The sequence below is a fragment of the Phaseolus vulgaris genome, chromosome 2 (genome assembly GCF_051622355.1).
Source record: "Phaseolus vulgaris cultivar YP4 chromosome 2, ASM5162235v1, whole genome shotgun sequence".
NCBI lineage: Eukaryota > Viridiplantae > Streptophyta > Magnoliopsida > Fabales > Fabaceae > Phaseolus > Phaseolus vulgaris.
In genome coordinates, this window is record NC_143499.1 from 3,633,991 (window position 1) to 3,648,015 (window position 14,025).

The following is a 14,025-nucleotide window of genomic DNA, read 5'->3' on the forward strand; positions in this document are numbered from 1 at the left end:
AAACAGTGTAGTAATTTATACCAGTTGATGATGAATAAATATCTAAAAACGGGTTTACAGTTAAACTGAGAATTTTTAATTATATGATAGTATATTTTTAATACTAAGAAGACTACAAAATATAACTATGTTTTTTTATGAGTTCTTTTATTGATGAGTTTATTAATCATTTTTTTATAAGAATATATACTATTTCTTTCTTCAATATTTGAGATGTATTTTAAGTATAAAATTGTGAAGGAAACACAGATCTTCAAATGGTGATTGATTCTATCTCTCGGACTAAGGTTGGAATACTGGTGACGTATGTGAGAATAATAAACTTTTCCTTGGAAGATTCCGAAAGGGTCAATATAGTTTCACATCGTTTAAGAGTCGAGGTCAAAAATAATTTGTATACTCCTTCCACCCTCAACCCCTTAAGACGCTTTTTTAATGACAAAACCAAAACTCAAAATCTCTAAAGTGGATAATATTTCGATTGCGGTGATCGATGATGTTATCTCAACGGACTTTAGAATAAAATATTAATATTTTAAGTATAAAAATATTAATATTAAAAAAAGTGTGAAAAATATTTTAAAATGAACAGAATATTTGTAGTATAATTTTTAAATGTTACTTTGAAAGATATCTCATCATCTAATTTTTTTTTTAGTTTAATTATCAAGTATTTTTTTTAATAAAATTGTCAATAAAAAATATTTAAAGCATTGAATAACAATTCAATATATCTTACAAATTTTGACAGATAAAATAAGTTTTTAAAAATTAAACCTATAAAAAAATAACTTAATTAAAAAATATAAACAAAATTTATGATAAGGGGAACTGTTACACTCCTTCCTATATTTGCTAGATCACTCTTTTATTATGAGTTGAAATAAATTATAATTATTAAGTGTGTGTATTGATTAGAGCATTTTATTTCAGTTTAACTACAAATTTTGAGTTTCATCAGCTTTAAATTTAAACAGTTTCTTCATGACTTTTTCTGAAAAAAGATTCATAAAATAAAATAAATTTATGTACAAATTAATTTGTGAAAATTCTCTTATACAGTTTTTTTTAAAATTTAAATTAATTATAACTTACAAATAATTAAAAAAAAGAGTTTATAGAGAAGTTATCCATAAGAATATAACTGTGCCAAAGGTTTTTTAAAAAAGTAATAGAATTATGTAAATTATAATAATTTTATTCAACTTAAATAGAATTATCTCGTATAAAATTATATTAGTTTGCATTGAAAATTTATTACAAATCACAAAAAAAAAATCCATTCTTTGTTTTTTAAGTTATATTCTTTGTAAAATTAATAAATTTCAAATAATATATATTTTTTTGAAATACATTTATTAGCATTATTCCTTTGTGATAATTAAGTTTACAAAAATAGTAATTTGGAAAAGAAATTAAGCAAAGCTTCCATCAAAGCTTCTCTTACAAAAAGATGTTGGTGTTAAATATTTTTAACTTTATCATATTAATATGTCTATTGAATGTCATACCTTGTTATTTTTAATAGGATGAATATATCTTCAATTATAAACTTAAATATACATTTCTTATATTACGTAAATCGAGTAATTTGTTATTTTTTAAATCAAACAATATTAACAGTGTGATATTTTTAAAATATATTTTTTACAACTATATTCAAGTATAAAAAACATATGTTAATCGATTATGAAGAGATTTATTATTGATTATGAAAAAAATAGTATTATAATCAATCAACTACCATTCTATGGACATACAATTTCAAGATAAAGTTTATATTTACTTCATTTATTCCAAACTTTTTATGTATTTTTTTATAGGTTACTTTCTTTACTTTCTATTTCGGTAGGTTCAATATAGTTTTACATCCCTTAGAGTTGAGAATGACAGTTTATATACTCCTTTCTCTTTTAATTTAATGAAACGTTTTTTAAGAACAAAATTGTGACGAAATACCGATCACCAAATTAGACAATAACTCATTTATGATAATTGATCATAACAATATTATCTCTTGACTTAAGTCGTTTCTCTTTTCTTACTTTTCAAAGAAGTGGCAATCGATTCGAATATACATGAGTACTAACACAAAGAATAAATAGACTAATGTTAGTGAAATTTTCTCTCTCAACTAATATCCAAGAATTTACCTATAAAGTATTTTATTTCAAGGGTTACTTGAACTTGTATCCATGATTCAAATAACAACAAGCTTAAATTTGATGCCAAAGTAACATGCATGAATTGTTAAAAGAGACCCAAAAAAAAGTTTTTACAAAATAAAATTTTGAATTGGAAAAAGTATTAGGAATAGCTTTTATAATGTATGATGCACTTTAAATAAGTGTCACAGGACAAAAAAGGGTTGGTGGAACAAAAGGGTACTTCCATCTTCTTTTTCTCACTTTCATTATATTATCACGTGTTTGTCTCCTTTTTAGGCTGCTTTTTAGTTTTTGGGTTTATACCTTTTTCACTTTCCATCATGTTTTTCTGATAAATATGATATCATTTTCATACCATTCACCATTTAAATATAAGGAAACACCAACACATATAATTCACATGGACCCATTATCATAATCATATCATATACTAATAATACACTTCAAATTTTAGGTCTTATGTCACTCACAATTGAAAAACACCAAACAAAATTCTAATCTTGCCTCAAAATATAGTTTATTGTGAAAATATAAATTCACATTATATACTTGATTGGTTAATTATTAAAATATATAAATTTTTTAAAAATGATCAAAATAGATAAATTATGGCAAGTTGGCATGATTTTGACAACTGAAAGTGAAATTGTGAAAAAGTGACTCGACTCCAGTTTAAATACATTAAAATTGTATCATCTTTACACGACTTAATCTTCAGAATATCAAAATCGAGTTAGTTTCACACAATTTATCTATTTCAATAAATTTTTTTCAATTTTGTTCATTTCAATAATAATTATCAAATTACACTAATTTAATAAAAAAATTACTATTTCCTTAAAACAAATCTTGGGTAATGTTTTATCCCATCTTAAAGTAAAGATATTAAACACAAACACACTCAATTAGAACTCTTCCAATTCAGTAACCATTATCCATCATTGCAGCTTTATTTTCAACATTGATCATTTGACCCTTAAGTGAGTGTTTAAGCTTGACATAAAAGTAATTAAACATAATTAGGTTAGGTAAAGATAGATAGCCCACATGCAATTTCACTATCTATATTTACATGTGAATAAAAGTCCTGAATTAATTAATTAATCTACAACTAATTTATTTATTTATTTGGCGTGAATTAGAAAACCAATTTCCTGTAAATAAATTTTGCTGTGTTCTAATTTTATCTATTTCATATTTTATTTAGAAAATTTTAAGTGATGACATAACAAAAGTAATGTGTACACAAATGATGGAAAGATTTATTGGGCCATGATATCAAACACTTTCACATTTATTGGGCCCTACATATGATAAAAGTTTCACTCAAACATTGAGAGGCTCAAAGTTCAATTCTGAATAGAGTTATGAATTATCACTACAACAACAATTCAAATCTTTCTTGGGTAGAGAGGAAGATAATTAATTTGGTTTGTCATAGAAAAGGAGGATTAATTTTTGAAAATATTGAATTAATTTTATTATTTTTTATCATTTTTTATTTAATTGTTTTATGTATGATCAACTCAATCTAACATTTTTTTTTTAAAGAAAATGTTTGTGCCGATAAACTTACTTAGGATTTATTCATAGAGATCAATCTCGTTGGTATAATAAACTTCCATATAATATTTTCTTAGAATTCTTTATGAATAGGTCTCGATTACGTATCGATTTTGTTAATATAAGAGTTTTGGTCTAGTCTCATATATTTACTTGTATTTCTTTTTTTCTTTCTTTTTTTAATAATTTTTTTTAAGTGATGACAGATGATTGTTGTTACTTGAAGTATCAGTTTAGCTTAGATGTCAAGTTTCTCAGTGATGCATGACATAAGAGCTTTTATAATAAAGTTTTTTTTTTGTCTAACTTTACAATTAAAATTTGTATTACCTAGTTTTACTCTACTAAACATTCAATTTTATTTTTTACTTGATAATTTCTTTTCCAACTTATTTTTCTTTTTCCTTTTTCCAAAACACACCATTAAAAAGTGCCACAACATTTTTTCTCAAAGCATTTTACACAAAAATGTTGAGCTTATTGTGAAAATGAATTGTTTTAAGTAATAATTAATTATCATCTATAACGTTTTATTAGAATATACGTAAAGCACAAAAAAGTAGTCATGATTTCGAGTAAATAGAAAAGAAATAGAAACAAAGTTTCTACTCATTAAAATGGCCAAATTAAAGACTTATACAGAGAGAAAAAAACATATACCCTAATGAATAAAAGATAAAAAAAATTTATATGTTTAAAAATACATGATGGAATATAGTCAAAATTATGATTAAATATGTTAATTCTCTAATTTTCGCCAAAATAATTGGTTTTAATCCTTTTTTTTTATCAAAGTACAAAAATCAAATAAATAAGTTATTTAACAAGAAGATTGAAAATAATTTTTACCAAAACCAAATGTAAAAATATATTTAACCATTAAAAATAACATTTTAAATAAAAATATAATTTTGTTTAGTATTAGAAATATTAAAATGAGTGAGAAGAGACATATTTGTATGAAAAATAATGCTTTGACAACTTTAAAAATTATATATATTTTTTTATACAATGAATTTAGATATAAATATATATAATAAAAAGTAAATTTATAATTAAATAATATGAAAAATATTAAAATAATAATATTTAGAGTTGTAAGTTGATTGTATAAAAAATATGAGTAATCTATATTTGAATAACTATTTTGTGAAGGAGTGATAATGCATAACTCATTTTTCTCTTAATATTTTATCAGTTTTATGATGTGAGTTCCAAAGGAATCAAGATCAAAGTGATGAGTGGGAGTAACATTTGAAGAAGTTAGTTTTGATGGAGTGATTTCCCTTCTGTTTTGCTGCACTGCAGCAGAGAAAAGAAATGAAAATGATGATGATTAGGGCAATTAGCAGTAAAATAAGATTGAACCCATGAAAGGGTTGCAGCAGAAGCTTTTAGAAAAGCTGCAATGCAAGGGTAAAACAAAATGAGCACTGCGTAGAAACTACCATAATTTAAGGGTATGGTAGGACAAACGGGCTCTGCCATCCATAAAACTGAAAGACTGAGAAACAAACATTTCAATGAGTTTGATGGTGAAAGGAGTGTAATGCTCACTGTACAATATTTTGTTCAATGTCTGTCAGCACCATGTGACAGCACAGGTGAACCCCTCTCTTTCTTATCCCCACCTCACATGTGGGTCTTCCACTCCCAATACCAGACAAATCCTATTTCTTTCCATTTCCAACTTCTCTCTTTCTTTCTTTAATACATTCCTAACTCATCTATAATGAAGCGGGACTATATAATATACATGGTTCGGATACTATTATTAAATGATGTGTTTATATTTATCGGATATTTGTAGAACACAAATCGGTGAAATGTCAAGTTCAACAAATATTGGTTGAATTTTTTACAATTCTAGTACATTTATAATACTATTTTAAAAAAAAATACATTAATTTTCTAAAACTCAAATTTATTATATGATTATAAAGGAACAAATCTTTTTGAACTAGTAATAAAATACATTTTTCTGTTAAAAAAAAACTAAAAGATATAGACATAAATCTTTATTATTATAATATATAGATTCGTGTTTCCATATCTTATATTTTAAAGATTATATGTATTTCCATGTCCTGTGTTATATAAATATATACATACTAACTCTATCAAAAGGTTAACTAACTGACCATGTTCATTACCAAAACCATGCATTATTTTTCCTGATTATGATTAGTTGGTGACATAAGTGTTCTGTTGTTGTTATGATTATGATTAGTCTAAGAGGATGCACTAACTTTTAATCTGATATGACTTGCAATTTGTTATGGTGTAACTGTGCAGTTTTGTCAACAAAGAAACATGTCTTAAATATTGGATTGTGCAAGGCAAAGGAAACAAACAATGGCCCCTACTGGTGTTGAAGAAGTGAAAGGGACTAAAAGGAGTAGGTGTTAAATCTTGTGCATGAATTAGCTTGAGACCATTAATGGTAAATGATAGCCAATAATGAAGACTAATTTGTGGTCAGGGGCAGAGGGAGCACTTCTCCCAAACAGGGAAAAAATAGTAGAAAATAGGAACTAAATGGTAGACCAAGTTTTATACATGAAGCTAAAGTAAAACAACAGTACTTTCTTCTGCCTCAGTCTGGTGAAACATACACATCTATAGTAATTTATGTGGAGAGGAATAGGAGTACAACAGAAAAGGAAAGGAAGAAAAGAAAAACTAGTCTTATAAGCTAATATGTCTGTCCAAGTATGCAACATGTATGCCTGCTGTTAGTAGTATGTATTGATCATAGTGCTGATCTCATTTGGTTCTTCTCTAGAGGATCTAATCTTCTGATCTAGGTGTATTTCGCTATACATCTAGAAGATTCTTCTATAAGCTTCTATAAATCTGCAAAGAAACAAACCAGCAACCAGAGAAGAATCATGAGATGATGTTTACTTGTAAAGAACAAACCATTTTTCCAAGAGTGAGAAGGAAACCAAAAACATACCCTAATAAAAATTATCTCCAGCTGGCCATTTCTAATCTTATTACCTACAATTCCAAATCTTGAGTAACGGAAAGGAGCAAGAAAAATGACAACTTGTCAGAAGAATTCTGTCCACATTATCATGCAGGGAACTGACATTGAGAGAGCAATTAGCAGTACCTTGAATTGTAAGGAAAACTAACGGGAAGCCGAGTCGCTAGAGGAGGTTGTTGGTTCTAGCTTTTGTTGAAAAGATGAACTAGATGAAAAAACAGCACTGTTGTTGACCTCTGCCAATGTAGAGAAGTCAGCATGATAATCTCCAGCTGCTTTTGTTGGTGAAGCAAAGAGACTGTCAGGGAGTGCCTGCTCCACACTTCTCAAAGGCCAAGAGAGGATCATGAAAGAACACAATATCAGAAAATTTGAAATGAAAAATGAGGAATGCTGCCAAAAATGATGCACCACAATGCAATAGAAATAAGAGCTAAGACAAAGTATGATGCTCATACCTACTACTAAGATCCAAGTTTTTGGTATTTCCACCATCCTTTATATTCCCGCTCTCAGAATCATCTAGCTCAACTTCTTTCTGCGACTGCTGCTGCTCAGATGCAATGCCTAAAGAATTGGTAGAAGTGAAGGTGCCACCATAGCCTGTCATTGAAACAACAAAGATGTAAACTGTCTATAATCTTGTTCATTAAACTGTCATAAGCTACCATCAATTGACTAACCCGCAATATCGCCTTTAATGCTATTAGGAGAAAGACCTGCATCATTAATGTGACCATGAAGTTGATGAGGCAAGACCAAAGGATTACCAACAGAAAGACTGCGTTGGTGATGGTGAATAGGATTATTCTTGAAGTCGGGAAGCTGTAGGTTCTTCAGCCCCCTTTCTTGAAGCTCAAGGACTTGCTGCCATTCAGCCTGCTCTTCCATTCTTCTTCTCAATAAGATATCATGTGGATTATACAACATCCTTGACCCTGCATAAAACAAAGTTGGTAATAATAAAATGAAATGAGCATGATAGACTCCTATGTGCAAAAACTTTTCTGGAAAGTTTGGGGAATTCAATGGAAAGGGAACATATATAGCAACTCTTTTAAGTACACTCTCAAAAAATTAAGTAGAATAAAAATGTCTCTTGATATTGGACTTAGGATCTAACTTACAAAACTGACATGTAAGGCAAGAATTGTCCAAGCCATATATAAGAACTATATATACCGAGTTGATGTAGAATCTCAAAACACCCTCTCACCTCTAGTCTAAACATCTAAAACAGAGACAGATGCAAGCGGTCCAATAACAACACCAGCTCCCATCTAAGAATAGACATCTAGAGCATAAAATACAGGTAACCCAATGAAAGTTCTACAAAAACTCTTAGAACATCTTTAAATTTGGGCCTAGAGACAACTCAATCCGACAAACTGACTTGTAAGGTAATGACTGCCGAAGCCTTGTAAGGATTACATTGGCCTCATATCAGTTCTATAGTTGATGTGGGGGTTTTACACATCCCAATAACTAAGACTGAACATCCAGACATAGACAAATAGGACGACCCGATAATGGATTTATGATAGACCCTTGTATAATCTTAGATTTTAGACTGTAGGACCCAACTCAACCCTACAAAACTAACTTAGAAGGTGAAAATGGTCTAAGCCTTGCAAGTGCTACATTGGCCCAATGATCCATGTCTAGTTGATGTAGGGTTTCAACAATGTCAATAGGAGAAATTTGATTACCAAGATGGAAATCATATGGTTCTTTAGAGCCAAATCCAGAAGGGCTCAAACATGGAGAAAGATCTCCTCTCTCTAATTGCTGTTGTGGATGTTGTCTCCTGCATAAAATAATCAAAACAGTATAAATTTAGGAATAGTAAGATACAAACAGAGTAAAAACATGATGCCCACTTACTTGTCAGGGACTTTTCCCTTCTCCTTGTAAGGCTTGACAAGTACGCGTGAATCACAGATGAAATGAGGATTCCCTTTGGATAATATGAGTCTCACTGTCTCGGGATAGACAAAGGTAACAAACCCAAACATCCGCTTTTGCTGATAAGGAATTCTCACGTCTTGAACAGGTCCAAATTTGCTACAAAAGAACAAAAGTAGCTATTCAATGAGCTCCCTCAATTTGGATCCAATAGCATGTGTGCAGCAATATGTACAGAAACAATAAGAACTTCCACATGCACAGCCACTACTGTGTTATATGCAATTGAAAATATTAACTTATAACGCAAAGTAATGTCAATTAGAGATTACAATTCCAACCATTACGAAGAAGTTAGCCACACCATTACAAAGACACTTAATCTAAAATAATAATAGAACAAAATATCACTTTTTAAACTGAAATCTTCTCCAGCCAGTTTCAAACCCTATACTATACACATGCCTGCATCTATCCTATTCCATCATTTAGCAATTACTATACCTTTCACATACAATATCTAGATTAAATCCTAAGTTTCAAAAACAAAAGTTGCCATGTATACCTTAGGATGGTGTGCACCATCAGGTGGATATCAGTATGCACAAAATTATAAGAAAGCAACTGTATAACTTTACATCACACATCAAACCTTTAAATCAATGTCATGCTCAAAAAACCCACTTCTTGGGCTTTTCTTTCAAACCCAGTATGATACATTACAACCTAATAAATTATGACAGATATTTCATACAATGAAAATAAAATTTAAATTCAATCATAAAAACACCTCACTTCATGTATAGCATCATAACACAGACTACACCAACCAAAGATGTAAATTTATAGTTTGAACAATACATACTATTTAGTAATTATCACGTTCGAGATTGTTTTATTTAGATATGGATTGACCAATGATGTAGATTATATCCTCTGACAAACCGATAGATAGTCATTGGTAAGCTGAAAAACTGCACAACTGTGTTGATCGAGACATGCATACACATCCTTGCGGTACTGATCATGACTTTTGATAAGTGATAACTATCAAGCTATGAACTTCCTTATTTGCCAAAGCTTCTTAACAAGAGAAACTGAGCCATTTTATCTTTAAGGGAAAACACATTGAAGTGATACCTGAAAATATGGGATTAACCCAGTCTCCTCATGGGAGACATACATCATGCCCTGGAAAGTTTATCGCCTATAAAAGACAAACTCTAAATGTTACACATACAACATAACTCGAAACTGAAATTCTAGATTCAGTAACATCATGACCAATGATTACTGAGTTTAAATTGGGAACTCAACATTACTGAAGAGCCAGGCCAGCAAAAGACTCTTAATCCCATGGCACACACAAATCAATCAAGGATCACAAATTCCACCACTCGGGTATCGGTATCAGCATCAGAGGCAACCAAAATCCATCTCTTTTGGAGCTTCCAACAAAAAACACACACTAAGGAGCTCAACCAAAAATATTTAAGATGTGCATCCAACGAAAACAGTGGAAAACCTGGATTAGTTAATAGCAACAGCAGAATCCTGCCACATTACACGTATGCAGTATAACATTTCACAACTTCACATTTTTCAATGGCACCACATTTGTGCATATGTTATAGCATATTCTACCTGAAGTACTCCGAGACATCTTCATCTTTGAAGGTACTTTCAGCAGGAAACGTCAAGTAAATCTGTCGGGAGGCCGAGTTGGGCTTATCCCCAGAAATTGGGGCTAAAAAGTCATTCCTTTCAGGCCTGTCCCAGCCAAAACTGCCGAATTCTTCCCCCATCATGAATGCTGCTGCTGCCCTGAAAAGCAGCACAAGAATGTACAACAGTTAAACATCACTTTACAGCTAGAAAGGCAAAACAAAATTAAACAAAACTATAGAGGATTCCTTCTAAATTGTGCTAGACCTTTGGGATTCCTGCATCAAAAACTCATAGTACTTCTCACGTGCGGTTGCAGAACTTCCAGACCCCAATCTTTGAAGCTGTGGGACCTTGAACCTAACAAAATCTTCACGGTGTTGTTCCATCCCCTCAAGCTTACTCGGAGAGCCAACAGTGGCATCCAGTGAATCCGAGAAAGCAGCATGAAGAAACTTACAATTGGTGCCATTTTTACAAAAACCTCTAGCAAAGTAAAGGCACGGCTTGTATCCAAGTCCAGGGGCAGCTTCTTCACACCCAAAACCAACATCACTCGCCGAGTAACTCCTCCTGTGCAAATGCGAGTCCCCAGAGTGCCAATTCTGAGCCCCAACACCCAATTCAAGGCGTGGATCGACCAAATCCTCGTTCTTGGAGGAGTCATTGAGGAAGGGAAAGTACTCATTCACCTGCTGCTCATCAACAAAGTCACACTCCCCGTTGACACGCGGTGAGAGTGCTCGGATGTTATCGTACGAGAGTAAAGGAGTGGACTTTGGACTAATGGGGTTGTTGTTCGGGAAGTTCCAAGCGTGAGAGTGAGCAGAAGGCGAAGAAGGGTTTCTAGCAAAGTCAAAACCGTTGGTGGGTCCTGCTCTGGAAAAAGGGTTGGTGGAGGAACCAGTGATTCTTGCTATGGGGTTAAGAGGCGAAGGAGGAAGCGACGGAGAAGAAGGAGTGGAGAGTGAAAGACCCATGTGCGACTTCACCCTCAGAATGAGAGAGTGAAGCACATGGTCAGGGCTACAAGCCACACGAATGAGTTCAGAGTCTTCAAGGTTCATGAGAAGGTACCCCATAATTTTCGAAGCATTCTCAGGATCAAAATTTTTAATCTTTGAAAGAACCACATTCGTGGCTTCGCATGAACCCATCAGAAACGAAAGCTTGGAAAAAGGGTGTGAACAAGAAATGAAAAAAATGCCAGAGGGTGGTGAATGAAGCTGCTGAGGAACAAGAACAAGAAGAAGAACAAGAAAAAGATGATGTTTTTGTTGTCTGTTACAACATACCTTAGCAGTAGCAGTAGGTTTTGGAGCCTAAGCATACGTTGAACAAACAACAGACTCACTCACTCACACACTCACTCTCACACTGTAATCTCTCTCCTATAGATTTCTCAGATCCACAACAGGAATGGATGGATAATCGTCAACAACATGAGTTACAAAATGCCTCAGGGTTTTCTTTAAAAAACAAAAAACAAAACAACTTTTTCAATTTTTTTTCATTTCAAACAAATGTTCCTAATAAATAAATACTCCATTTCACATAATGTTCTGCAAAAATAGAAGGCTTTCAACACTTTCATGTATATCACATTAATTTAAATACGAATACGTGTAAATGAGAGAGCATAGAAACTTATCAAGAATTTCATTTGGAAAATAGTAATTGGTTTATCCATTTTTTAAGAAAATATTTTTGAATTATTCTAAACTTTTTACTCGTCAAAGGAAGATATAACTGATATCTTAACAGCAAAACAAATCACTAAAAAGATGCTTCTTTTAAGGTACCCAGAAAATTGTTTTTTCAAATTTTTATGAGAATCAATTTGTTTATGAGTTCTATGTGGTGGGATTTTAAAAAGGAAGTGTAAATAAATAATATTGGAATATTAAACGTTATGATTTTCCACAAATAAATTTTGAAGGGTTTTTGTTTTGGAATAAATAGATCCCATGATTGAAAATGTGTAGTTATGAGAATTTAAAAGTGGTTTTAAGCTACAACCTATCAACCGTGTAATAGCTAAACACGCCATCGTACTAAAAAATGTTAACTCATTATAACTCACCTTTTTCTTTTGTTTTTTAGGTAAAATTATGTTTTTTTTTCTTCTTTTATTTGTATAATAATGCCCCACTTTTTGCTACTGTTTTCAGTTTCTCTCCGCAGATAAATTTAAAGTAATTAGCAACATTTCGTTAGAAAGTATACATTGAAAAATTATTAATGTTATAATTATTATTTAAATTATTAGTAGTTGATTTGAGTGAAGCTAAAGTTAAATATTTGAACTAACGTCTAAATTTATGTATTGTATATCAAAAAGTTTAGATAAACTCAACCAAGTGGTTCAACTCAAACTCATTATGACCATTTCACCTAACATGCTAGTTTCATCTAATAAACCTGATTTTCTTTTTAAACGAAAATGGTGTTAAGAGTTTATGTTGGGTATTCACAATATTTTTTTTTAAGTTTTTAATATTTTTGAAAAATCAAAATATGTGTTTGTTATTGCTGATTTTATAAAAAAAAATGTACTGGCATCAAATTTAGGCTGAATTATGAGTCATTTTTATTAAATTTGATAATTTGAATTAATTTTAAGAGAAATAAAAAAAAACAATTTTTTTGCAACCCAATAAAAAGTTTAATCCGTCATTAGTGAGAAATTAATCTATTTGACAATTTTTTATAGATTAATAATTGGACAAGCCCAAAACATGCTTCTTCCTAACCACAACGTGGTTACCCAAAAACAATAAGTTAATATTTGGAGGCTTAGCTCCTCTCTCAACTACTCCTTAAACTAATGAAATTCTATAATTAGTCTTTAGAACATTACATACAAATTTAATAGCCCCTTAAATATTAAAAAAAAAGTCTTCAAACTAATCCTCCCGGAATTAGAACAAAAAATCAAGCCATTTTTTTTTATAAATATCTAATATTTTAAGAACTTACTTAACTTCATCACTTTAAATACTATATAAAGGAATGATATGTTTGAAATCCACCATTTTTTTATTTTCTAGACGTTTATTAAGAGTTTAGTTAATAAATTTATTCAATAAAAACTTGTTTACTGTTTTACTAAATTGTTTCCACCAAGAATAAAATTTGTACATAGAAACTAGTTCATTTACTTCTCATGGAAAATTTTATCCAAACATATCTTAAATATCCCTTAAAAATATATTGCATTCTTTATCTCTATTTTAAGATTAGAAACATTCCGATTATTAGTTGAATATAATTATTAGTTGAATAATGATCTGTGTAACATAATCACTAACGCAAACACCGATAAAAGTACATATAGTTATTAGTTGAATAATAATTTATGTAACATATATAAATACATATAATTTCTAAAAGACAACCTAATCTATAATTTATATATTATATAATTATAAATTATATAAAAATAATAAAAATTTATATGCAAAATATGTTTTAATTTTTTTTAACGAAAAAATATTTCTCATGACTATTTTAAACAAAATTGTTACTTATTTTTATAATTATATTAGAACCATACTTATCAAAAATTCAACAAACATTTTTTAGATTTGACACTATATATGTGTCTGACAAAGAAACGTCATTTAAGATGCGTGTAAAAACTAACCTGAGATAATAATATATAAAGGAAGAAAAATGGTGTTAGAAAAACTAGAGTTCCGAGGTTTATGGAGAGTTGTAAGATTTGGTAGG

General features: G+C 30.4%; 1 protein-coding gene across 1 annotated transcript; it reads right to left on the reverse strand.

Moving 5' to 3' along the window:
• Positions 1 to 6,259: 6,259 nt before the first annotated feature.
• On the reverse strand, positions 6,260 to 12,296 carry LOC137810263 (CCCH-type zinc fingerfamily protein with RNA-binding domain-containing protein). Its single transcript, XM_068611438.2, has 9 exons — positions 10,561 to 12,296; positions 10,273 to 10,452; positions 8,608 to 8,787; positions 8,433 to 8,530; positions 7,407 to 7,661; positions 7,182 to 7,326; positions 6,850 to 7,045; positions 6,691 to 6,748; positions 6,260 to 6,587 (listed from the first exon to the last, which is right to left on the reverse strand). The coding sequence occupies exons 1-7, from the start codon at positions 11,448 to 11,450 to the stop codon at positions 6,868 to 6,870; spliced, it is 1,926 nt and encodes a 641-aa protein (XP_068467539.2). The 5' UTR covers positions 11,451 to 12,296; the 3' UTR covers positions 6,260 to 6,587; positions 6,691 to 6,748; positions 6,850 to 6,867.
• Between the last annotated feature and the right edge of the window lie 1,729 nt (positions 12,297 to 14,025).

Bases quoted from the DNA above. Each gene is read 5' to 3' on its own strand.
- LOC137810263 (XM_068611438.2), bottom strand. From the start codon at position 11,450: ATGGGTTCATGCGAAGCCACGAATGTGGTTCTTTCAAAGATTAAAAAT. The intron at 8,531-8,607 runs GTAAGTGGGCAT...TATTTTATGCAG, and splicing joins AAGGGAAAAGTCCCTGACAA to GAGACAACATCCACAACAGC. The intron at 7,046-7,181 runs GTATGAGCATCA...GCCTTTGAGAAG, and splicing joins AACTTGGATCTTAGTAGTAG to TGTGGAGCAGGCACTCCCTG.